A 27364-nucleotide genomic window follows, 5' to 3' on the forward strand; every position below is an offset into this window, starting at 1 on the left:
GCCGCCGCTGTCTCGATCCTCTGCGCATGCGCCCCGAACCCGGAAAGGAAGGCCGCGGCGTGGAAGGAAAAAGGGGGCGCCGGACTCGGGCTCGGCTCTCCGGCGAGGTGAGTGACACGCCGGTCCTTGGTGTGCGTGATTTACACAGGGAATACTGTTCAGCATAAAACTAACTACGCTTTGGGGACTTTCCGGACTTGTAGTTTTCGATGCAAACCTGTATATATACTGGGAAGCTGTAACCATCACCATTCCTTCGAATCGTACATAGTGCAGTGGTAAATTTTTTAGTACATAAGCCTTTGTGGTACCCCATGGCCCCATTTCTACACATCTGTTGCTGTGCCTCATAGCCATCTCCTGACTATACAACACAAATGAACTGCAGATATTTTCCCTTCAGGAAACTTCTTTGAAACGAGTAGTGGATCAAGACAATTGAATTGCAGCCAGATGCACCTGGGTAATTAACTTGGGTTGCCACAGAATTCAGAGTTCACCAAACTTGGGCGCTATTTATAGGAGAGTCCCCCACAGCTTCCCTACAAGTTTGGCACCTATGGCTTGAAAAATGCCCTCCATAGGAAACCCCCAAAATTTCCAATAGACTGCAATGGAACCAAATATTTTTGGGGGTTTTTGGGGGTTCAGGTTACTGATACTGGTATTCATGTTATCTTGGCTTTACCAATAATTTTAAGGTTGATATAACCCGAACCTGAATTTTATCAACCCCCCCCCCCCCCCGGTGCTTATGCCTAATAGAGAGCTAACAAGTAATGCAAGTGATGTTGTTGATAGTGATGGTATTCTAATGACTTCCTGGGAAGAGAATGAAATTGTGTGGAAACAAATTAGTAGACAATCACACCCAAGTCATAGCATGCACAGTTCTTTGGATGTAGGTATGTCAACAGTTTTCAGTGCCCCGTCCCTTAAATTTATACAATGTAAGGGCATATATTGTCTTTAAATATTTACAATAATTATTCCAATAAAATAATTCCTGCTAAAGTATTGAATTTGGTTGACTGTAACATTTATGTAGGTACTTATTTATACTTTGCTTTTCTCCGCAAAGGGACCCAAAGTGGAATTAAACATTCTTCTCCTTTCCTTCTTTTTATCCTCACAAAAATTTTATGTTAGATTAAGTAATGACTAGCTTTCTACTGCACCATGCTGTCTCTGTTGGGGGCTTTAAACCACACTTGATTTTTTTCCCCTAATCAAATATTTCAGTTCAAGGATTTGTTGCTATTGGGATATAACATCAACATGACGAACTTTTAAAATTTTGCTTATGAAAATATGTCAAAATAAACATGCAAAATCAGAGCATAGTATTTTTCCAGAAAACCCATGTTGTTGTGTGCAGTCATATCTTCACATTGGGGCCCACTGGAGATCCAGCAAGAATACTTATGTGTCAGCAGGAACTTTGCAGGGGCATCTCATTTTCCCTTCCTCTACTGTTTCCTCTTTCCTTTCCCTGAAAGCCCAGATAGTCTCTTCTTTCAGCTTTCCCTCATTCTTTCCCCCTGGCAGTCTCTACCCAGGAAAGCTTTAGCCCAGTCAAATGGAGATGGCTGCCAGGTCAGACTCAGTTGCAGAGTGGAGGCCCACAAGAACTTTCCAGGGCCACCTTGCTTTCCCCTGTATCCCCTTCCTTACACCATTTCCTTTTTTCTCACGTCTTCCCCTTTCCCTGATATCTTCTTTCTTCTCCATGTATCAAACAGCCTGTCAATCTGTCATCTTTATATTTATTATTTATTTACTTCATTTATATCCCATCCGTCTTTGCAGTGGGGCCCAAAAGCAGCTTACATCATTCTCCTTTGCTCCCTTTTTGTCCTTACAACAATCCTGTGAAATAAGTTAAGCTGAGAGTATGTTACTGGCCCAAGACCAGCCAATAAGTTCTTATGGAAATTTGAACCTGGGTCTCCCAGACCCTCACCTGAAACTGTAACCACTGTACCACACTGGCTTTTGTGGGGCAGAAGGTAGGCAGCCCTGGGTAAGTCATGTGGTAACAAGTTATCCAGTGACTCCTGCCAGGCCAGGGACCTTGCCCCAGTGAGTCCTTCCTTAAAAGTCCTCTAGAAAGGGCCCTTCTCTCTGCCTTTTACTGACATAAACAAAGGTTTGAAGACTTTTAATATTGTACTGTTGAATGCTTTTATGGCTGAAATCAACTGGCTGTTGTTGGTTTTCTGGGTCTGGTAGTTTTTGCTCCTAACATTTCATGACCACACATCTATGGCTGGCATCTTCAGAGACATCTCACAGTAAGATGCATTTCTCTGTGGGGCACCATGATATGCCTCTGAAGATGCCAGCCATAGATGCAGACAAATGTTAGGAGCAAAAATTACCCAACCATGGCCACAAAAGCTCCCAATACTGTTATGGTTTCCCTGCTCCTACACATAATGCCTGCTGGGTGACTTCGAGCTAGTCCTTCAGAACTCTCTCAGACCCACCTACGTCACAATCTGTCTGTTGTGAGGAGAGGAAAGGAAGGAGTTTGTAAGCCATTTTGAGACTATAAATCCAAACACTTCTTCTTGTTCTTCTTCATCAGAGCTATGTTAAAATGGAAGGGGTAATTCTGAAGTGATGTGGAAAGCCGTACACTTTATCATATAGGACTTCGCACTGATGTTAGTTTTGGGTTGGCTCCTTTTTAAAGTACAGCCTAGATGGATACAGTGTCAAGTACTGATGCATGGGTAGGATGATGACTAATATCACCATTTTGTACCCCTCCTGTGCACTCCAACCTGCACGGGGCAACTGTTTTTTGGCAGCTGAATACATGCATTTTCAACAAATAATTACCTTGCATAGCACATCTAGGTCAGTGATTTTCAGCAATTGGGCTAGGTCCCTCAGCTGGGGCATGGAGCTTTACCTAATTGAATGCAAGACTCAAGAGCATCCTTCGTTTCTTTCAGGGGTGGTGTGGGGGTGGTGCGGGGGAAGGACCTGCTGCTAAGAGGCATGCAAACAGGGCAAGGGTGTCTCTGCATACATGCTGAGAGTAGCATAACAGCAAGATGAATCAGTCAGCTGTGCAGAAGATTCCTTTTTAGCATAGGTAGGTTTGGAGACTCTGGCTCTTGTTATCTTGTTGTACTTGAATGTCACCTCTAATATTACATAGCTCAGTAGGTTCCTTCTCCCACCTGAGGATGAAAGTAGATGCTGAGTTTTGACAGATTCCAGACTGCAGACTAAGTAATAGTAGTAGTAGCATGCATGAACCATGAACTTACGTGGCAGCTGTTGCACGGTATTTTACCCTGTTATATTAATGCTTTAGCAATGTATAAGATTAAACTGAAAGCATTGCTAGTCAAGTTGAAATATTTGCACCCTGCTTCATTGGCAGAGTACTCAAGGTAGCCTTCCATTCTGATCTATAAAATGGGCAGCCCAATCCGGATGGGGGGGGGGGCAGTTGTGCTGTGTGAGCTGCACCAATATGTTTGCCCCATCTGCCAGCCTAAGGGGCACCCACACCAGTGGGTGGAGCAAAAAAGCTGTTGTCTTGCCACCCCACAGCTCCATAGCAGGCAAACCCAGCTCAGGAATGCTGACCCCCAGCCCTGCAGACTTACCTGCTTGTTCTGTGGGCAGTTTGGGTGACCAGACGGATTTAAAGTTTCCCTCCTTTCTGTGCCACACATTTGCAGTGTCCTTCCCAGCCACCTCCGCACACACCCTCATCTGGATTGTGGTGTCAGGCTGTTAGTGTAATCATTCTTACTAAGAAATTGTCTTTGTGCTTTTCAGGAGGTTATTTTTGACAAAAACAACGAATCCTTATTTTTGAAATATAGGTATCAGAGCCATGCTGAGGTTTTCAAGTTGTTAATGTATTTTCATGATTTCTATGGCATCTGAAATGCTCTTTTGGCAACTATTTTCAGAGGGTTTTTTTAAAGTATTTCAGTGATTTAGTCTACAAAATAAATGTTAAATTAACAGTGCTCAATAATTTCTGGTATGTTTAAATATTAATCAGTTGTTGTTTTGGGTTGACTGGAAATGAAACACCATGAACGAGAGGGGTTTTCCCTCCCCAAGAGTGATGATTCACCCCTATTGCTGCAGTGACATAAACCCAGCATTTGACAGCTGTTTTTCGAGATTTTGGCTAAGAGGTAGTTCACTGAGCATGCATACTTTGGCATATTCCCTTTCTAGGGTACAGATATTCAAGCACATCTGTTGAGATGGCATTGTGCCTGCAGTTAAAGTGCTATGGTGCTTGTTCTAATTGCACTGTTGTTAAGATAAAATGGCTTTGGATAGCTTGGAGACCGAAGGCCAATAATGCAAGGTCTGCCTTATCTTCATCTTGTGATGACATCAACATATTTGATACTTTCTATCACTTTCTAATGTCAACTCACATTGCTACTGTCTGCCAATTATTCCTGTTGGTACTGGAAGGGAAAGAAGACCAGCTGTTTGCAGAGGCATCGTGTAGATATTTGAAAGTGAAACAAATGCTATACTTGCTTATTGGCATGGCTCCTCTCAACAATATCTGTCTTGAGGCAAATTGGTCTTCTGTGTCACATAACCTGCCATCCCTTCTGAACTGTATTGCATGAAAAAGGCGCAAACAAGTATGCAAGCTTCAAGCTAACTTTGGAGCACTGAGTATCTACCACACTTCTTATGAAATGTGCATCAAGAAATAAATTCATAGAGAAATAGTTCAAATTTCTGAATGTTGCTGCTACATATTAAAACACCAGAAATTTACACAGTTCATTCACCTGTAGCAACAAGGTGTAATCAAGCTGACTTTTATTTGTATACTTTGTTTATACCCTGCCTTTCTCCCCAGTGGGAACCCAGTGCATCTTACATCGTTCTCCTCTCTTCCGTTTTATTTTCACTGCCACCCTATGAGGTAGATTAGGCTGACAGTCAATAACTGGCCCAAGGTCACCCAGGCAGTTTCCATAGCAGAATGGGGATTTGAAACTGGGTCTTCCAGATCCTAGCTTGACTGCTAACCTCTACACCACACTGGCTGTGACACTGTTGACATTTTCTACTCTGTGCCCATGTGCTCATTCCCTCTTGCCTGTCATCACGCCACGATGGCTTTTGGGTTTGAGACGCCTTGAGATACACCTCAGTTCCCATGACAACCTCATTGAATTTGAGTTTGCCTCCCACAAAGTAGGATTGAAGCTTCTCAAAACTAGAATTGTTATCATGCTCTGTACTCAAGGGGAGTGTGAACATGACATACCTGTTGCATAAAATGATAGTTTGATGATGATTAGGTTGGATTATAAGCTGCTACTATCTTCAGTAAGGTCATCAACCTCTTAGGCCCAGTATTTCCTGTTCTTAGAAAGTATCAGCTCTTCAGGTTCTCAGGATGAGGTCCTTACACATGCCAGTCTTGCCCCTTCCTTCTTAATTTGTATCAACATCTGACAATGGGCATCTAGGTAAAATTGTTAGGGAATTTTTTTCCAGGCTTGAAAATACGTTAAAGGAAGTGATCTCCCATGAGGGGATATAGCTTTATAAGAAAACTGTGCTGTCATTTTTAATTTGATTTACATCAAGCAGATGTTATCAGTTTTTCTGTGTGTGGGAGATGGGTCAATTTGAATTTTGTGGTGCTGATCTTCATTAGAATGTTTGATGGATTCCTTCCAATGCTACAGTTATCTCATGTGGGAAGGATGCGTATAGTAATTATGAAAGGATTCTTATTGAATTTGGAGTTTATGGGCTCTTCCCAAAGAGATACCCCTTAGAATTGCTTGCCCTGCAGACCACTTAAAAACCCCCCACCTAATTGCATATTCAGTGAAATAGAATTGGAGTGACTCTGAAGTTCTTGCCAGGTTTAGCTTTCTCTCTTTTGTTCAGGTTGACAAAATAGCTCAAGGGTGCCTTTTCTTGGGAGCCCACATGTAAATGCTTGAATAACAGATGTGTCAGAATACATTTCTCTTAACAGAAAAAATGATTTTTGTAATATATTTGGCCAAGTTTTAAGAAGTGTTTTTAAGTCTACATTGGGGACATTATGAAGAAGTAAAGGCAAAATGAATGCTTTTCTATGTCTTTTATCTCCTTTTGAGCCATATCATTTAAAGCCAACACACATATTGCTGGCCTTATCAGGGCACACATAGGCTTCCAGAAAATTCCCATTAAACTGCTTATTCATTGTGTTACCAGCTGCACTTCAATACCACTGTTAATTATCTTCTTTCTTGTGAAGCTCAACTGGTAAAGCCATTGTACAGAGTAGTCCTCTAGATCTAATTTAGATATATTCCTGTGTTGTATTTTTGCATTCTCATCAGGTCTTCTGTAAACAATGAAAGTTCTGTTGCTGAAAGATCCTAAAGAAAATGAAAATGGACCAGATCCATACATAAAAGTAAGTAACTTTGGAAAAGACTTCTATATTTGTATTTTGAATACAATTTAAATTTGAAGTTTTAGTTCCACACTTAACGTTCATGGACCACTTCAAGCAGGGTAAAAATTGGTTACTGGGACACTGCCTGTAGTTTAAAAAGCATTGCTCTATCAAAGCAAAACAAACCAGTACAGCTACTATTAGGGTGAGCAATGTACAGATTCTGCATGCCGTCTTCCACCTAAATTTCAAACAAGTTGTGGGTGGTACTGAAAGTTAGAAAACAGAACCTTCAACTATGTTATTTGTGTAGATTTCATGCATTTGGTATAGATTTCATGCATTTCATGCATTTGGCTTTTGTAATCAGTACTATGAAGTTCAGGTGGTTGGACGACTCAGTTGGTAGGAGAAAATGTGTTGTGCTTCCCAGGCTGGCTGGAACTATGGGCAGAAAATGGTGGGTACTTCATCAGTCCCTCTCTCCTCTCCAGATGTGTTTGGAATTTCACTGAAAGATGAAGTAAGCCTTTAAGTATACCACCTACCTGATCTTCTGAAGTGAGATGGGTGGGATTTGGGCCACCTTGGTGTTTACCAAACATTTTTTCTAGGGAAGCTCATTCTTTATTGAGCTTCAGGAGGTTTGTTGAGACGTAGATTTTTAGTCCTGTTTTTGCTGTTTAGAATAATATCAAATGTGTTAAAGAGTTTGGTTTAATCAATGTGTACAGTTATTGTTGACTTCGGTTTTCATTGGTTTCGGTTTTCGTCGACTTTTTCTGGGCAAAATTTGTCTCAGTTTTCGTCAATTGCCTCGGTTTTTGTCCTCAGACCCAGAAAAGTTTGCCCAGAAAGAGTCCATGAAAACCAAAACCGGCTGGGGTTTGAGGAAGCCCAACCGGGAGTCACTGCCCAAATAAGGAGCTCCCTCTGCCTCCTGGCTGGGGTTTGAGAAAGTCAATTAATCAATTCGAGGCACTTTTTGGAGTGCCTCGAATGGATTCATTGGATTTACATTGATTCCTATGGGAAATGGTGGCTCTGTTTTCATCGATTTCGGTTTTCGTCGATTCCTTTCGGACGAATTATCTACGAAAACTGAGGTACCACTGTATCTTTATTCTGGTATTATTCTAAAGTTCACAATAAATAAATTTCTTTTTTAAAAAAATATGTATTGTATCTCTTTGGTATCTTAACATGTTGCTTTTAGATTCGTTTCATACTTGAAATCTCAAGACCAAAATCTGATGTTGTATCCATTCTATATACAGATCAGTTTATACAGAGGAGTAACATGCAAGATAATCTTAACTTCAGTGTTGGCTGTGAAAGTTCCTTAATAGAAACTCTGTTGGTGGGTGGGGTCCAGTTTGGACTTTTCTTTGGAATGTGGCTGAGTCAGAGATAATCCTTGGAGCTGCTGTGTGTCTGGCCTATTTTCAGTCTGTCTTCAAATTGGACTATGGGACAGAGATGGACCTCATAGCTTTAGCTGATGATTACTGTCTGAATATAGACAAAGGCCTTGGCTCATACTAGGCTAATTACTAATGCGTATTACTGTCATTCTGCAGTCTCTTCCCTGCTAACTCAACAGTTACCAGCCTCAGTTTAAGGTATTCCCTAACCAAGGACGTAGGTAAGGGGGGGGGGGGTTCCGGGTTCAAACTCCCCCATTACATGTCTGAAGCTCCAACCCCAGTTTGTTTGTTTTTTGTATTTTTTAGTGTTTTTTCAGTTTTTGGCCTGTAGGGGGAGCAGCTTTTAGGCTAGCAGCACCAAAATTTTAGGGATGATACTGATGAGGTTTGATGATACTGATGATACTGGTGAGGTTTGATTCAGGGGGTCCAAAGTTATGGACTTCCAAAGGAGGTGCCCCCATCCCTCATTGTTTCCAATGGGAGCTAATAGAAGATGGGGGCTACATCTTTGAGGATCCATAACTTTCGAATCCCTGAACCAAACCTCACCACACCTGGGTGGTATCATCAGGAGAGTCTCCTAAAGATACCCTGAAAGTTCGGTGCTGCTAGTTTAACAATTGCACCCCTGACACCAGGCACCCCCCAGATTTCCCCAGATTGTCCTTTTAAATACACCCCCTTTGGCATGGATTTAAAGGGAGAATGTGAAGTCCCCAGTTTAATCATTGAAAGTGATGCTGTTTCAGGGTGGGGGATAATCCACTCCAAAACAGCATCACTTTCAATGTTGTTTTAACTGGGAACCCCAGATTCTCCCTGTAAATTTCGTTGTGCGTGCACAATGACAATAAAATGCTTATGCTTATGCTTCAAGATTGATTTAAAAGGAGAATCTGGGCTCCCTAGTTTAAACACCATTGAAAGTGATGCTGTTTGGGGGTGGATTCCAGCATCACAGTGGCCACCCATGTGCGAGGCGCAAAACTCAGATTTTGCACCAAGCTCCATTTTCCCTAGCTGTGTCTTCCCAGAGGGGAGGGCAGAAGGGGCTGCTGGCTGGGAGCCCAGCCAGTTCGGGAGCAGGGGAGTCTGCCGCCCCCGGCCTTGGAGAGCTGCTTTTATAAGCACTGAGGCTGGGGGCATAGCTTGGGGAGGTGTGACCATGCCCCAGGGGTGGGTGGGGGCGTGGACCCACCCCCCGAACCCACCCCATTAAAAATCTATAGCTACGTTACTGTCCCTATCATAGACAAAGCCCTTCTTGGCCTTGGCCCTTCATTTCTGTGGGACCCCCTCTCCCCCAATACTCTATCACTTCAGCTTCACTCATCTGAAAAGGGCCACACTGTAAATGGGCATGATCAACAACTGCTGGTACACATTTATTCTTTGTTGTGGCCCCCACCCTATAGAATGTCCTTTCTGATAAGAACAGAAAGGTTCCCACTCTCCTGGCAGTCTGTAAAATGTACAAACCTGAATTATTCAAGGGAGCTTTTTTACACAGATAATAGGACTATATCATAATGGAATGGCTCAAAAAGAAGGGAAGTGGACTGTGGATTATACCATTGTGTGTAGTACATACTATATGTTCCTGAACGATCCTACTATGTCATCTCAACATTGTGTAACATATCATGTTAATACTTACGTTTAGTTTCTGCTTTGTGTTAGATTTCTGCTTGGTTTCAAATTTCTGCAATCCTAATTCTATTACATTGTTTCATCCTATTGATGAGTATTGACTTACACTGCAAGTCTTGAATGTTAAGTGAGAAAGGCAGATTGTAAATAACATAAATCATATAACGTTAATTTAAAAACATGCATATTAGCTGAGCCTCCAGGTCTCGTTTTAAAGCATGTTTGGCTGCTTTAATAAAATGCTGAAATCATTTTAAACTGGAAGCACCAGTATTTGACACCTATCACAAAATTGTTTGTTTTCATTTTTAGGAACTGGGCTTACATGGGCTTGAAGCAACTTTGATCCCAGTTTTAGCATTTGAATTTATTTCCCTTACATCGCTCTTCGAAAAAGTAAGCATTTCACGCACTTTCTTCTAATACCTGCTTTGCAAAGATTATGCTTTTTCATTTTTTACTCGTTAATTTTATCCTTTTGTTTGAGTAGAACTCCTACATTGCTGTGCGATAGATCCTCACAGTAACGGGTAATTTATCAGCTATTTCAGCCTCTGGAAGTTCAGGGGTTCATTTGATAGTGGATGACTTGGTGGTAGATGATTCATCTCAGTCCTCTGAAGATTATGTTTGCAGGCAAAGCTTCCCAATGGAACTGAGGCTCTACCAAGTTCATGGAGAAATGTGGACATGTGCAAATAATAATTTATTGAGTGCTGGCCTTATAGAGCTGCATAAGTAAAAATAGACAGGTCCCTGCTTTCATGGGATCCTAAAATAGACCATGAAGGAGAGGTAGAGATGGGCTGGGAGGAGATGAATGAGGGCAAATGCAGCTACATGTTTCTAAAGCTAGGTTGCAATCCTCAATAGGGATTAAGAAATGTCAAAGAATTCACAGGAGAGGGGGTTTGAAGAGGGATTTGAAGGAGGGGAGACCTGTGGTTGGTGTGTGTGTGTGTATTTTAGAATTTAGATAAATTCTTTCTGTCAGACTATATATTTACAAAAATCTAAAAACTTTGCCATTTATATTTTGTGGGAGCAAAAATGAGTTAAAAATTGTTAAATCATTTAAGAATTTTATATGTGTTGTTTAGTAATTAATAATGTATAAACTATGTATAGAAGTCACTGTTTTTTAAACCACTTCATTGTAAGTACCACTGGTTGATTTGTTAAAACTTACTTTTAGTTGTATATACTTAGAATGCCAAGTGGAACCATTCTAAGCAGAGTTATACCTTTCTAAGTTTCTTGAAGTCAGTGAACTTAGAAGGTATATGTCAGCTTAGAAAGGTACTGTAAGTCTCAGGGGCACATTTTTACTGTGCCAGTCACTGAAGGAACAGTTTGGCTGTTTTTATTTTTTCTTGCTTGTTGAGTTTTTACATTGGTCTAAGTTTGTGGCTTAATCTTGTCTATAGAAGAGCAGCTTTTAAAACATGTTTAAGAGCTCATGAAATAGATAACCTTGTGGAGCCTGTCTGTCGATCAGGGAGAAAGAAATGTAAATAGTTTTTGGCTTAATGACAAATAGCCAGAGTTGTGATGGATGATACTGCTCTGACACAGACGCTCCTTGCATTCCAAAGACCAGAGGCCTTTAAAATTCAAACTGTTTATACATTTGAGCAGTTGTGGTGTTAAACTCATTACTAGCAGAGTGGTAACCTTTCAGATGAAGCTATTAACCCACTGCTTAAAATGAGATACAAAAATCAGGTGCCTGTTTCCTACCAAAATGCTTTCTGTGCACATGCAATGCATTTTCTAAATTTCCTGGAGGTTCTTCTGGAGCAGCTTAGTAGCACAAGCTTTGCTCTTGCACATGTTCACCGTGCCTGCAGCTACAAAACTGAAACAACTCAGATAAAGCAAAAATGCCACGGAGCATATGAACAACTGTACATCTGATTAAGCCTGCAGCTAGGCTTAAGAGGCTGGTGACAGGTATCACTCCCTTTAGATTGAGACCAGAATGATGCTGTTTGGACATCTGCACTCTGAAGGGATGGTTCAGTAGACCATTTTTGAAGTCATGATGTTTAAATTCTGCACATGTGGTAAATCTACTTATGAGGATTTGGTTTGGGAGTCATAAACACTTGGTGACTTAGATAAAATGATGCCCAGTGGCTAAGGAACCACCTGTGCTCTGTTAAACACAGTTCTCCAATGTGGCATCCACCACATATTTCAGGAAAGTGGGCAAGCATATCCAGTGGGGTTTGTAGTTGACAGGTGGTTCATTGCTTGAAACCCTGGGACCAGTGCCTCTGATGAGTAGCTGATTGTTAGAGACTTCAGTGACCATTCCTCTTACTTAATTTAGTTTTCTTTCCATTTAAATGTGGAGAGAGTAATAAGGCGACTGTTCTGCTTTTCTTACAGCACGCTAAAGTCCAGGGCTTCCTTCTGGGTGACCAGTTTATAGCACAAGAATTTCCTCGTGAAATGGCACACAGACAGACAGGAATGCAGAGTTCCAAGGATATGCAGATAGTTTTATTTAGAAGACTATCGCAGAGAAGGAGGAAGTAAAAATGAGCCAGTTTTCATTGTATGCAAATGTGCTGTCTTGGTATGACCCACCCCACTCAGTATTCCCATTTGTGTATCATTTGTACTTCATAGTTAGTAGAATGTCTTAACGAGTGACACAACCTTTTATTGATTATTTCATATGAAGTAATTCTAAATTCCAAATTCCTGGATTTCTGTTAAGGACCTTCTTTAACCTTCCCGGTCAGTTCTAACTTTATCCTTCTTAAGTTTATGTCAATAGCAGGTCAGTATTGTGACATCCAATGACAGGCTAACACTCGATTCAGATCCATATACAGCAAGTGTAACTGGACTTAGCATTACTGTAGTTTTGCATTTTAGGAGTTTCAATGAAACACTGTTTAGCATAGTGGTTAAGACGTTGAACTAGGACCTGGGAAACCCAGGTTCAAATCCCCACTTGTACTGTGGAAGCTTGCTGGATGACCTTGAGCCAGTCATGCACTCAGGCCTGACCCTGGCTGGTATTTGGATGGCAGACCTCCAAGGAATACCAAGGTCATGTTGTGGATGGAAGTAACTGCAAGGCACCTCAACCTCTTTTGCCTTGAAAACCCTACAGTATTGCCATAAGGTGTTGTTGTTTTTTAAGCACCTATGGCCCCGCTTTGATTTTCTTGATGCAGTTCATTTCTTAATCTGTATTTTTATTTTCCTTGGCAAATAGCTTTCTCATCCTGAACAGTATCATGGGCTGATTTTTACCAGTCCAAGAGCCATAGAAGCACTCAAGTTATGCCTGCGAGATAACTGTAAAAAAGAAGGTAAGTGAGAACTGGAAACTAGTGAACAGAGTTATTTTAATATTTTTCTCATTTGATGTATATCATCTGAACACGAATTTGCCAAAATTAATCTTCAGTTATAAGTGAAAAATTGTTTGAATAGTTGATGAATGTTTAGGAGAAAGATGTCTTTGTTACTCTAGTGAGTTAGATGATCACTGAATCAGATCTTTAGAAAGTTTATATCACATACTTTCATAATGGGACATAACTGTGATATATAATCAATCTGTATAAAGTATTTTTTTAAATGGCAGCAAACTTCTGTATGTCATAATTCATTTATTTCAGAGCTGTTTACAGCTATTTTATTCAACATGTACACATTAGACATTTTCAGAAGATATTCGCATGCTGCCCCATTCACTTGCTGCCCCATCCAAATTCAACTTTCACCCTGAAATTGTCCATGAATGAATATTTATGACACCTTACCATAGAATAAGCAAAATAACTGTTTTCCCTAAAGCATGTTCACCGCCCCCAAGCAGCGCAAAGACGCCACTTTTAAACCTCGCTCGTCTTTCTGCTGGCGTGGTACAAACCGCACCAGCGTGAGGGCGCCACTTTGGGCCCCTCCGGTGTGTGCAAGGGACTTACCTTGCCTTCCTGTGCAGCTCAGGACTGCTGAAAAGACACGCCCATGCTGCCCTCAGGTCAGAGGGCCGCGTGGGCATGTCTTTTCAGTCGTTCCGAGCTGCACAGGAAGGCAAGGTAAGTCTCTTGTACCCACCCTTGGCGGCACCATGCGGAGCTGCCCCTGCGGGCAGCAGCGGCATTGGGACTGCCCTCATGGAACCGTGTGAGCGGTTCCCGATGCTCCACCGCTTACTTTAAGCCGGTGGACAGCCGCTGCCTCGGCAATGCGGAAATGGCCATAAATGAAGAGAAGTAGATTTTTATGATGTCTGAGAAGGCTCAGTTTTCATGTTTGTCTCATATGATGGGCTGACCTGGATAATTATGTTGTGTATTGGACAGCAGGATATATTTTGATGTGTTCCTGTAAAGTCATGCATTTATTTTTATTTTTCCCTACTTGAAACCGGCTGTTACACAGTTTGGATATCCTTGATATGCTCAAAGGATAACTAGATCTTCTGACCATTTAATACGCAAGATTTTTTTTCCTTTCTGAACATTTTGGTTCTTTCTAATCAATGACTGACAAATCATAAATGAGTTTTGCATGTGAAAGTTTGGGGTTATTATGTACAAGTGTGCATTATGGATGTTGCTTTACACAAGTAGTTGAAAATAGCACATATGCTGCCAAAACTCTGTTGAGTGCTCACACTTTTTCACTGTAAACTAATTGTCTTTTGGAGTTTGGTTTTGTGTGCATGTGTATTTTATTACCAAAAATGTACACACAATTTAATGTTTTGCAGCTTGGAAAAATTCTCTGGAAGAAAAATGGATTACCAAACCAGTTTATGTAGTAGGAAAAGCTACTGCTGGGCTAGGTAAGCTACATTTTTACATTCAATTGTATAGGATTTTTTTTCCTAAAAATTGTGCACAGGACTGTAGTTTACAGCAAATACTTATATTAATTTTGCTATATGAAAGAAGATCCTCTTCGCTAGTATTACTTAAACAACAGATTCTGTTTGTTAATATTTAGTCCTTAATGCTTCAGTACAACTCAGGATATATTTTATCCAGTATAAACTTCAGCAGACATTTCATAATAGTATCAACATTGTACATAAACTACTGTGTGACTATTGTACTGTTTCTAGAACTAGCACATCCTGCTACTTAACTTAAATATTTGCCCAAATTCAGTCAAATATTACAGAAAACCATTTGAAGCTCTAAGCCGTAGCAATGATGCTCAAAATACATTTATTTTTCTCTGCCACCACTGAGTATGCAGTGTTGACTAGCAAAGTATTTTGCATGAGTTAGAGACTATCAGTGAGTCATAATCTGATCCCATGATAGTTCTCTTGGACCCATACTAAGAATTTCATCAATAAATTTAGTTACATCCAGTGGTGGGATTCAGCAGGTTCGCACCACTTCAGCAGAACCAGTTGTTAAAATGGTGCTTGTAAACAACCAGTTGTTAAATTATTTGAATCCCACTACTGGTTACATCCCATCTAATTCCTGTATGATGATCTATGTGGGACTGCCTCTGAAGTTGGCTTAGAAGCTGCGGTTGGTACAGAATGGGGCCATAAGGCTCTTACATGTGACCAGCCAAGCTGGAGGTTACAATATCTTGGACCAGCTAGGTTGGTAGTATCCAAATAAGCCAGCTTACTAGAGATACGTAACTGAAAACAAGTACACCTGGCAAAAGCACCAATCTGTTTCCTGATTAACAGGGCTGGTTCCAAGATCACCCCAAAGCTCATCATGTGATCAGTTAAAGAAAGTTTGACCCTCTCCAATCTTGGTCGATACATCCCAATAAAAGTTTCTGCCTTTGCAAACAACATTATTTGTGCCTTGTAAAGTAGCACTTTCTGTTTCTTTTCACTCAAACTTTTATCTAGGCATGGTTTTGATCCTGTGTGGTATTTTGATACCTTACTCTGATACTTTATCAGGGACTAAGTCTTCTAATATTAACTTTATATCTCAGAAAAGAAGATTTTTAAGCTGATCCAAAATAGCATCAGGAAATTATTTTAGAAGCTAAATCAGCATTCTGTCTGAGAGGAACTTTTTTTACCCATTAAAGTTGTTATTGTCCTCATTTTCTTTCAGTAGCTGAAATAGGCCTTGTACCACAAGGAGAAGACTGTGGAAATGCTGAAAAACTAGCAGGATACATTTGTTCCTGTAAGTGGGCACACATTTTTTAATATTTTTAAACTTTCTACCATACTTGGATTTTTACAGGCCTGATGTATATTGCTTCTCTTCATTTGAAGAGAACTTTGACTGGGTAGTAGATAATCTGCAAAGGAAAGACATGCAGTCATGGCTCCATTGCTGTTCCCAATGCATACTCCACAGTATTCAGTTTGTAAGTAGCTCCATAGGTGGAATAAGTGCAGGAGATGAAATATCTCCTGTGATATGCTATGGTTCAGATCCACGGAAGTGTATTCTAAGTGGGTTTTCTTTTTATTCCCAGTTTCTTCAGTTGCCAAGCATGAGAGCACCATTTCACCGTTGATTATTCATGGGATCAGGAAAGATTGTCTCTGTGTAAGGCTCTGGAAGGCCTCTCTGCTAGCCAGATTAGACAGCATAAGGTAGCTTCCTGAGCTGGATTTATGCACAAGCTCACTCTAGAGACTCAGATTATGAGTGGCATATAGATACAGAAAATTTTAGTAGAAAATTAAAGTGTTAAAAGGGTAAAGGTAGTCCCTTGTGCAAGCAAGGTGATGTCACATCATGATGTTTACCAGGCAGACTTTCTTTATGGGGTGGTTTGCCTTGGGTGGGAGGAGGCATTATTCTGGACCTGGTAGACTTGACAGGACTTCACAATGTCTTAATCTAATCCTGGCAGCTTTCTGCGATCATTCTGCACATTCAGATCAGTAATGTGAAATAAACCAATATTTACTATTAATTCCACAGCTGCCATATGAAGGAAGGGAGAATCATGTGCACCTTGAAGAAAGGGCAGAAGTAAAAATGCACCTAAATAAATGCACTAAATAAAGAAGTAGCCGTAACAAATATACTGAACAGCCCTGTCCTTTAACCTATATATGCTGTGGACAGCAGTATCCAATGATAACATTAGTATGAAACACCTTTCATAGTAAAGAAAATTAGTTAATACTTAACAAATTAGAAGTAATCTTTTTATACTAAGTGGAATTTATTATTTTTGCTCGTACATAAACTTTAACAGCCAGATAATTAAGTTTCCATTTGGAAAGTGGAAAGTCTTATCTGTGGTTTCATGTTCAAACTATAGTACCAGTCTGAAAATAGTTACATTTGTTACCGTGTTCCAGTTTTCTCTGTCTTTGGTGCTGACATTGGCAGAGGCACTTGGGGAAATATATCAGCAGACTCTTTAATTAAATAGGTAGCACCAGATTTTTTCTCAGGATGGATCTCATGGTCTTGCAGAATTTAATGCCTCTCTGTATTTTGTTATGGAGAAAGAAAATACTGTTATGGGTAGTGCTTGTTCTGTTGTCCAGAGGTGTTAAGCTGCTGTTTATTCTCCCTTTGTAAACACAAGACTAAAAGGATTAGTATTGCTTTTCAGATATCACATTGGCATTTCAATTAACCAGCAGTAGCCTTTGTAGGATTGATATTTACATATTTTGCCTTTATCTCACAAAATACTGCTCTGCATTCTGTCTCAAGTCCTTTGTTGCTTCCTGTAATTTATTACAAGCGGATCTGCAATGCCTAATAAAACTTCAGTTTGCAATTAGGTTGTTCTGATAAATCTGGGCTGACTCCTAATAAGGTCCTCCAGTTTGATTTTACTGGTTTGAGCCTGTGTCTCTCTCGCCAGGAGAAAATTCAAGAGCTTAAGGTTAAAAGACAAGAATGTGCTTGTAGCATATATAAAAAACCCCATTTAAACCATGTTGTGGTTTCCATTTTTAAACTCTTTTTTTTAAAAGCAAGTAATTTTTAATAAAAAGTTTAACGTTAGTTGATAATTTTTAACTCTTCTGGCCCTCCTCCTATCTTACCAACACCAGTCACCTAATCTAGTGAGGAGACATTTCAGGAATTTTGCAGTTTGACTCACAAGTACAATGTATAAGTTTTCTGACAGGTATATGCATCACTCCTAACTGTTCCATTTGAGAGAGATACCTGTGTAAATATTAGAAGAGAAGGCAGGGTTCGGAGTTGGGAGGTCAGAGTGCATTCAAGAAAACATTCAGAATGGATGAAGTTTTAACAGGAGCTGTAAAGTAAGTATACTATGTCAAGGCTCCAGAATCAGAACAACAATGTGCACAGAAATGGCTGGCAGTCAAAAGACTGGATATGTTGAAATACAGTTAAAACTATTTACTGCTATATATGTGAGACAATATTTTCAGAACTGAAAGCAGGAAAGTGATGTGGCAGTTTAGAAGCTCTGGTTGAGTTAGCAGCCCAGAATGAAAACTGTGAATGTTTGCTAGCATGAGACTCAGAGAACACTGTACATATTTCAAGCCTGCGAAGACACGACAAGATCAGGCAACAACCTGGGAGCTGGCTAGCTCAAATGGAACTTATTTTCGACCAAAGACCTGGCAGTAACCCTAAGAGATTTATGTTGAGTTTATACTCATAATGCTTTATGCATATATGGTTGTACAAGAATGGATTTCTGTCTTAAGTTCACTTTATTAAGCTTGTGCAGTGGAGACTCAGGGAAGTCCCACATAAGTCACTTGGAATTTCAGCTTTGAAAATTTGAAAATATGTGTTCAGGTATTCAGTTCTGAAAATATTGTCTCATATATATAAATAGTTTTGATTGCATTTCAATATATCCAGTCTTTTGGCTGCCAGATTTTTCTGTGCAAATTCTTGAGCAGTTCTGTACTGGTTGCACAAACCCCCAATATTACAGTTATGGCAGACTCCAAAATCCATCATGAAAAAGCAAGCTGCAAGCACACACTGGGCCTACGAGCCACACTCTTCTTCTGTGATTTCTTTGGTTGGAAAAGGAAGTATATGAAACAGTTGCTATGAAATAGGCATCTCTGGAAGTCATCTTTCCTACTGGATTAGGCTAAGGGTCTTTCTGGTCCAGCATCTGCTTTCTCACAGTAGTCAGTCTGATGCCTCCAGGAAGCCCCCAACTGGGCATTATGTGGCAGGGAATTACAAAAACATGTCACAAGAAAGATATTGTGTGAATGCATTTAGAACTGTCTTCTAAAGGGAAGCCTTGCCAAAGATACCCACATGATGCCAGCCTCTAATAGAGTGCGTTGGGGAGAGGGCTGTCCACTTTCCAAAGGGAGAAGAAATGTGTAGATCAGATCATTAAGATGACTCCCAGTGACAGGAACAGAGGTTGCTACTGCTCTAGATGGCATTAGGAACTCCTCTTTGAACAGTCTACCCCTTTGATGCTTGACAGAGCAATCTTAAGAAGTCTTTGGGTTTTCTATGTCCATTGATTTCCACAGACTTAGGAGGGTGTAACTCTTTTTAGGATTGCACTGTGAGTCTCAGTCAGACTGCAAATCTATTCTGCTGAAATAAGTTTTTAGATAGCTAAATAAGTATGTGTCTGAGGAATGCCAAGTGATTGAAGGGGAGGGGAAGAACTTACTTAGGCCGTTTCTGCACGGCCCCCTCGCGCCCCCACGCCGGCAGGAGTTCTGTCGGCGTGGGGGCGGGAGCCTGCTCGCACGCAAGCGTGCGAGCAGGCAACGGGGAGGCCGGCAGAAGGCAGGGCGGCTCTGCACGGACTTCGCTTATGCACCGGTGTACCCCTGGAAGTCGCCTGCGGGGCGTCGCCACGCTGCCCTCCCACCCTGGAGGTCGGAGGACATTGTGGGCGGGCTGCGACTGCAGGCTTAATTTGCAGGAGGACACCGTAAGTGGGGCGGGGGAGGGAGAAAGCGTCTTCCCGGCGGCGCGGTTCGCACCGCGCCGCAGGGAAGACAATCCCTCCCCAACAACAACCCTTTAAAGGGTTGTTGTTTAGGGCGGCTTGACGCCGCCCTGGGGGGAGGGAAGAGGTCAGGTCGCCACTGCTGCGTTGCAGCAGCAGCGCCTGTGCGAACGGTGGCCTGGGGGCGCCTTTTTTGGCGCCCCCAGGCCGTCGTAAACGGGCCGTGCAGATACGGCCTTAGATGATTAGAAACATTGTGCTCACTAGCTCTCTAGCGATCGGCAAAAGAAATAGAGCATAGCAGAGTCATTTATCTTTTTACCACATCTTTTTAGCCAAAATATCCGTTCCCTGGCATTCAACCTCTTTTTAATTTCCATGTTAAAGAGCCTCTTCTTCTGCTTCTCCTTTCCGAACTGGTTTCCTGCACATGCAGGGTCAGTTTTGTAACTGTCTCTTCCAAAGGTCACAATTTTGAGTGTCTTCTGGGGTAAGGTTCTTTGCCCGCAGGTCTTCATTGATTGTGTCCATCCACTGTTTTTGGGGTCTGCCAAATTTCCTGCATGTCTTCAAATGTTCTGTATTTTATGTCTTGGTCAGTGTGCAACTATTTGAAATAATAGATTTGTTGACTTTATTTAAAATGTCATCACTAATGTCATCTGTTTTTGTTTTTCAAACAGGGGGGTCACGTAGTTCATTGCCACTGCTTTTCCTTTGTGGCACACTCAAGAGGGAAACTCTTCCAACAATACTTAGAGAAAAAGGTTTGATGTTTTTAAAGTGTTAAATATTTGAACTTAGCAAGACGCTGTCTGTTACCAGATCAATTATAGATTTACATACTTGTTTTAAAGCACTGAACTTATTTAAAAAAAATCAACCTGTTTCCTCTTTATCCTGTACTACCAGACAATTCAGTTGTCAGGGCAGCTTACAAGGAATAAAAAGGCAATAAACAGATACAACTAGAAATAGCATAAAAACAAGATGGGAAGATCTTAAAACTGTAAGAACAGTTCTAATAACAACAAACACCCAAACAGAGATATAAAATATCTTAAAATAATCTCATTCAATAACATCTGGTACTTTATAAAATCCAGTAACACAAACAAACAAGCAGCATCAAATATTTACTGAATTTTGTATTGTGAGTCATCTGAGTGAGATGGAATGCATGTGAAAAAGTTGTGTGGTGAACAAAGCTTGCAAAATTGCAACAAAAAGTGGAGTCAAGATTTTAAAATGGGAGGAGTGCAGTGAGGTCTCACAACCCTTGGAATAGTTGATCATCCAGGAGCGTCAATGACTCAGATGTTATTGAGATTCTGGACTGAATTGTTTATGTGAAGGTTTCCAGACTGGGTCTCAGTGGGAGAGTACATTGTTAGTATGCAAAAAGTACCTGGTGAAATTCCTTGCCTCTCTAGTTGAAGGATCTCAAATTGTAGGTATTAGGAAAAAAATATTTGTCTGGAATTCTATTGAACATGATACTTGTATATATTTGCTTATTTCAGGAGGGGCTTTGGAAGGCTGTACGAGGTTAACTAAAAATCCAGAAGGTTAACCAGCCCCATCTCACATTTTCATAGTTTTGAATTGCTTGTAACTGAAAAAGCTTTGAATTGCTTACAACTGAAAATAGTTTATGTAAAATTATGCACTTATCTCTGATATGATGTAATATTGGATGATGAAAGGTACATAAGAATTGTATGAAAACACATGATTTATTGTAAATTTCCATTTATAAACTGACATTAGTTAAAATATACCACGTGATTGTGGTGATAGCCTTGTGGATACTTATTGCATTTTTGCATTGTTTATGTAGTACTTGTGTATCCATTCCCCTTTACATTGCATCATGACTGACTCATTGGAATTCTATTGAGGCAGAATATACTGAGCTAGGTGGACCAAACTGGCTTGAACACAAACGCTCCTCCAAGTTGTCCTGTTGTTCCAATACATCAATAGCCCATTTATGCTTTTAATAAATAATAATTTTTCACTCACATTTCCAAAGACAAAAACACATTATAATATCATGAACATTTTCTGCCGTAGCTGTCCTATCTGCTGTTTCATTTTCCTTCATCAGTGGAAATCAAGGAGGAAAATCGACATATCTCCTGTACTCAAGTTTAGTTGACAGATGCTAGATCTCATTAATCAAATCACCTATCCAGCTAAGGCATTGTTTGTTGTCTGCCAGTAAGTTAGACATTGAATATAATCTGCCCTGATAGAATTTTGCATCCAGTGTAAGGCTACTATTATGGCTACAAACTCGGCAGTCATAATGGACAGTTGATCAGTCAGACAAGTGTCCCAACTCCAAAACAGGAATGTAAAAAAGGTGACCAAGTCTTTCCACCTAGAGACGCATTAGACCAGTGGTAGCGAACCTATGGCATGCGTGCCAGAGGTGGCACTCAGAGCCCTCTCTGTGGGCACGTGCACACAGAGTTCGTCATGTGGGGGAGCGGAAAATCACCCCCCACCCCACGCACATCTAGGCTGGCCTTGCTTTTGAGTAAACCCTCCTAGGGTCGTGATTCACCCATTCGAAGCGTTGCACGGTTGCTTCACCAAGCTTACTCCCGAGTAATGCACACCTCAGAGCAAACCGTTTTTTCTAAACTAAAACCTCAGTATTCAGGTTAAATTGCCATGTTGGCACTTTGCGATAAATAAGTGGGTTTTGGGTTGCAATCTGGGCACTCGGTCTCAAAAAGGTTCGCCATCACTGCATTGGACCCATACATGTATATAGTTTATTCAAGAGCCATCTTTTTAATGCTCTGAAATCTGTCTCCCCCTCTCACATCTTTTACCAGTTCCCAAATCACACAGATTATGTTATTAATAACATTCAAGTAGTGTATTTATTTGCTCGACCAGAAATCTTGCACAGCTCATTTAACATCTATTACAAGGTTTCAGATTCTCCACTATGAGTGCAACATATTAATTTAAAATCACTTCTACATTAATAAATTTTGGTTAGAGCACAGATAACTTTACATAGGAAAAAGTTGTTTATTTTTGGTGCTTTAAAAAAGTCAGTTGCATGTTGTGGCAGTTTTGTTTAGTTTTCCAGTTCAATTTATCTGCCTTGATTAACTTAGAAACCAATTTTTGCATGGTGAAATAGCCATTAACAACTCAGAATTCCTATATAAGCATATACTACTTGGTAATCAGCTTTTTTGCAGATATATTGTCTAAAGAATTTGTTTCCTGAATCCAAGAGATATTTGCATCTGAATTATGGTCAGAGACTGCTCAACTGAATAGATTTGAACTTTTGTATGAATACTTAGTGTATCTTCAGTTTAAATGTACCCCTGTTAATGTTTTGAAGTGATTGAAACATATAAAACCATGTGCTATTGTTTTTTATTACAGGTATTGCATTGGAAAGCATTACTGTTTATCAGACTAGTCAACATCCTAATCTTCATGAATCTTTAAGGAATTACTTCTCGCAACAGGTATTTTCCCATCTGAGTCATCATGTAGCACCAGAGATGTATTATTTTTCTGTCTGATGTCTATGTGTCAATATTGTACAGGAGTCAGGCCGACAGTCTTCTTAAGCAGCCACCTTTCTAGTGATTGAGGAAGAATTCCCCTGCCTTTTGGTTTGAGTCATCTCAGGTATAATAAATATGTTTAATAAAAATGACACTGGTTCCCAGATATTTCAGTTAATACATACAAAGCCATCCACTGGTGAAAATTGTGGGATATTTCTTAGCATGCTAACTTTGGCCTGTGTAATGTTTTTGTCCCTTCATTAGCTTCTGTATGTGAGATGTTCAACATAAACAATCTATTTCTGTTGCCCTCATAGGAAATAATCATGAAATGTTAAGGCCAACGTTTTTCTGTCCAGTTCATTCATTCAGTACCAATGCTGGTACAAAGCACAGGCTACTGCTAACCTGCACCATTGCTTAGTGATGATATGATTACCAGTCTCCTTGACTTCAGGTACTATGACAGCACTCCAGTACCTACAATAATCTTAGTCAAGAAAATGGAAATAGTGTAGGCTTAGGGTTTGTATTCTGTGACTCTATTGCCTTTTCTACTAAAACATGTACACTTGCAATAGCAGCATTTTAGTTTGAGCAAAACTAATCTACTAATGAATCTACTAATGAATAAGGGCCCTTGGTAGAGGAAGTCCAGTCATCCACGCTAGATCTGGGTGGCAATTACATAGATATAGCCACATCACTCTGCCCACTAGGTTTCAGGAAAGCACATAAGACCTAGTTAATTCAACAGGATTTTTCTTGAGATGAACGAATTGCTGAATTTCTTGATATGGATGCTTTTTGGATTTCTGTTATTGTCATCTTGTTGTGAATGATTCAGATTAGTTTTTCTAGGAATAATTAAGTGAATTACTTTAATGTCAACAGTATTAAGCTTTTGCATTAAGCTTTTGCAATAGTATTAAGCTTTTGCATTTGTATTAAGCACCCTGAGCTTATTAGAAGGGTGGAAGATAATTTTAAAAAACTGAATAAGTGTAAGTTGCCTGATTACCTTTTACAATTAGATATATTCACTCTTGTAACTCAGAGCTTGCATCTGTAGACATTCTCCGTGTTTAGTCAGGATGTTTAATCAAATATAAAGTGACAGTGTAAGGCTTTACATGCTTTAGGTAGGTAGTCAAATTCTGGTAGTATAGCTCCGTAACATATATGATGCTTGTTTAATTTCTGATTATTCCTTTTGAATGTTTCTTGAGATTAGCCTGATTTTTTTCTTGTTGCCTTCTCTAGGGCCCTTCAGCACAGGCAAAGTACAGTGGGTTGTATTCGGGGTAAAGCAACCTACATTGCCATCATGGCGTTCGCATGCCTCCATGCAGGCAGCTCACAGAGCTCACAGAGGCAATGTGAGTTGCCATTGCGCCTTCACACGGAGGTGCATTGTTTTTCCACTGACCTCCCTCTGCTGCATAGCTATTGGGCCAGGCAGGCATGGACCTCCACATCCATGCTGCCGTCCCTGTGCCCCGCTGTAGCTTCGCAGCAGAGAGGTGGGGACCAGAAAAAAAGGGAAACATGGCCAAGCCATGCTTGTGAACGGCTGCATTATAATCAAAGAATTACAACCAAAGAATTACAACCAAAGAATTGCAGATAACGCGATTCTCAAATAACCCATTTGGGGGGGATCACGGGGCGGGCTCGTGTTAGGGGTGGGAACCATATGGAGGCCCCCCCCAAAAAACGGGTCTTGTCCTGTTGTTGCCCCAGGTTTATTGGCCCGTGTGGAAGGGGCCTCTGTGTGACTAAATAAAATCAGACTTCTGCAATATATTCTTGAAGAGAAAAATGCAAATTTGCTGTGATATAATGAAGCCTATAGAAGACAATCATACTGACCTGTAAAGATTCCATCCAACAACTTGCACAGCTTAAAAGCTAAGCTAACTTTTAAACTGGAAAGCTTCTTATCTCTTTTGGAATGCTGATTGATGAAAATCAAAGAAACCTCTAGCAGAATATTTGATAAAGGATGCATCCGAATTCTAACACTGTATTTTAGTAAAATGCTCTTTTTATACTTTTACATAGGGTATCCCTGCAAGCGTTACATTCTTCAGTCCATCTGGTGTCAAATATTGTCTGAAGCAGATTCAGAAATTATCTGGTGATCTCATGCCCCACATTAAGGTAAATGTCTCCCAGTAGTTATTGGAAATGTAACTGAATGGTTCACAGAAGAGTGATTCGTGTTTGACTTGCTGGCCCTCCTGGCATCTTTAGCTTTTTGTGTTCATTTAACCGGGATATAACCCAGGTAGCAGCTGTTAATTATCTGAGGACCCTCTGTAGAAAGATATTTATATGGGGAAATAATAGTTCCCCTTTGCCCATTTTTCTTAGGTGCCTTAACTCATTTAGTGTGTCTGATTCATATGCATCTATGGGTATTTCAGGATATAGCGAGAAATCAATCACATAATTGAAAATGCTATGTTAATTACACCTGAAGGCATCCTGCAGATATTAATCGATCCTCTTGAACATTAAAAGCTAATAAGGTTCACTGCATCATTCTTTCAGCTCCACAGAGTTGGTGTGCTTTGAAAATAACTGCATATGTAGAATGTTGCTGTCCGTGAGATATTCATATGAAAGATGCACTTCCCTGTAACAGTTGTTCATCAGGTGTCTTCACCGCAGGCACTTACAGGCCTGTGCAGGACTGCACAGAAGACACAACAATGAACCCTGATTTTTGAGTTGTGATCAAGATTCTGTCTGCTGCAGAGCTCAGCTTCCCCAGTTTGTATTTTTGCAGTTCCACTCGTAGACTGTCACATGTCAGCTATTCAGCTAAGAAGAGTAAAAAATGTCAAATTTCACCTGCAGGGAATACAAGTAGCAAAAAGAACCTTTTCTTTGTCCTAGTAGCCACTTCAAGAGCAATACTGTTTCTTGACTTCATTGTTGGTGCCACTATTGGTAGAATTTGAACTCTTATTGACAGATCTTAAGAAGTATATCTAATGTGGTTCTTGGAATTTTCTGCTGCCCAAGCTGAATTTAGTACTGGCGTATAAGACTACTTTTGAACCCTGGGAAATTATCTGTAAATTGTGGGGTCGTCTTATACGCCAGGTACTCTTATATGGCGAGTATATCCCAAACTCTATATTTTAACTGGAAAAGTGGGGGGGGGTCGTCTTATATGCCCAGTCGTCTTATACGCTGGTATATACGGTAGCAGTTATATAAATTTTACTTAATGCATCCTCTCAAATTTGGCTGTTAGCAGCATGAATGTGACCTTGGAATGCTAATTCTAACATTTTTGAATAGGCCATAAAATTGATCTCTTGCAAGGAATAATTTTGTTGGGCAGCAGACTAATATAGCAATAGCTAATTGCATCTGTCTATACTGAATAATGAGGCTATCATTTCAGTTTGCTGCCATAGGTCCAACAACAGCGGAAGCTATGACCACTGAGGGAATCATTGTGAGCTGCACTGCCACTAGCCCTACTCCACAAGATCTTGCCAATGGTATTAAAAAAACTCTCCACTTGTAAAAGTGCCATTTACTCAAGCTATTTTGACCTTTTTTGACCTATTTTGAGGCCATGGCTTGGATTCTATCTAAAGTTTCTGCAGGATAGGGGTGATTTTCACTAATTCTCCCCCCTTCTGATTTTTTCCTAAAGGTATCCTCAGGGGTCACCATGTCACAGAATTAGCATTCTGGAGGCGTTTTGGAAAGGGGGGAAATCACTCCTTGCCACTGTCCTTGTGCATATAGAAATTCTAGGTAGGATCCAATCTCAAATATGTTGAGCAAGAGTAAGATCTCTAAAACAAAGCAAATGGCTTTCAATTTGGAATGTGCTGGTCTTTTAAAATGTAAGTTGTATTTGATTTAGCTTTGTATTGTGTGTAAATAATGGTGATACAGATTACAATTAAAGTAAGTTCTTAAAACTGGCTATACTGGTAACTGTCTAGCACAGGTAGCACCTTATTGTTATACCCTGCTAAATGTGAAAGACTTAGTATCAAGTAGGTTTTAAGAGATTGAAGTAATTATGTTTGTGCTCTGATTTCTTCTAATTGAACCTCATATTTAATTGAACCTCATATTTAAGTAATAGTTGAAAGTCCAGCTAACATTTTTCTTACATTTGTGGGTTGTAAAATTTCAAAAATACATACTTTAAAAAACCATTTGCCTATTTAAACCATTTGCCTATTTAGGTAGTTTGTACCTAGCTCTTTGGGGAATATTTTTGTATTGTTTGCATACCTCACACACAAATTTTTGGCATTTTGTGCTATTACGAAGTTGTAGCAAACTGCCATGATGCTGAAAAACCACGTGTTGATTTGACTTGTGCCACTTTGGATTTATTTGTATTTTCTCTGACAAAGACATCAACTAACTCAGTAAACAAAATTTTGTGCTCTGGG

General features: G+C 40.2%; 1 protein-coding gene across 3 annotated transcripts; it reads left to right on the forward strand.

Annotated features, from left to right (window-relative positions):
- The first annotated feature begins 2 nt into the window (after window positions 1–2).
- UROS (uroporphyrinogen III synthase) lies at window positions 3–27364 on the forward strand. Of its 3 annotated transcripts, none has more exons than XM_048506265.1 (10): window positions 3–107; window positions 6363–6439; window positions 9814–9897; window positions 12737–12833; window positions 14246–14320; window positions 15579–15653; window positions 20058–20141; window positions 22795–22880; window positions 24990–25088; window positions 26347–27364. In XM_048506265.1, exons 2-10 carry the CDS (start codon window positions 6377–6379, stop codon window positions 26470–26472), a joined length of 789 nt encoding a protein of 262 aa, XP_048362222.1. In that variant the 5' UTR covers window positions 3–107; window positions 6363–6376; the 3' UTR covers window positions 26473–27364. The 3 variants fall into 3 exon arrangements, with proteins under 3 accessions (XP_048362222.1, XP_048362224.1, XP_048362223.1); XM_048506267.1 differs by having other exon boundaries at window positions 26360–27364; XM_048506266.1 differs by having other exon boundaries at window positions 15582–15653.

Source organism: Sphaerodactylus townsendi, linkage group LG08 (assembly GCF_021028975.2).
Source record: "Sphaerodactylus townsendi isolate TG3544 linkage group LG08, MPM_Stown_v2.3, whole genome shotgun sequence".
Taxonomy (NCBI): domain Eukaryota; kingdom Metazoa; phylum Chordata; class Lepidosauria; order Squamata; family Sphaerodactylidae; genus Sphaerodactylus; species Sphaerodactylus townsendi.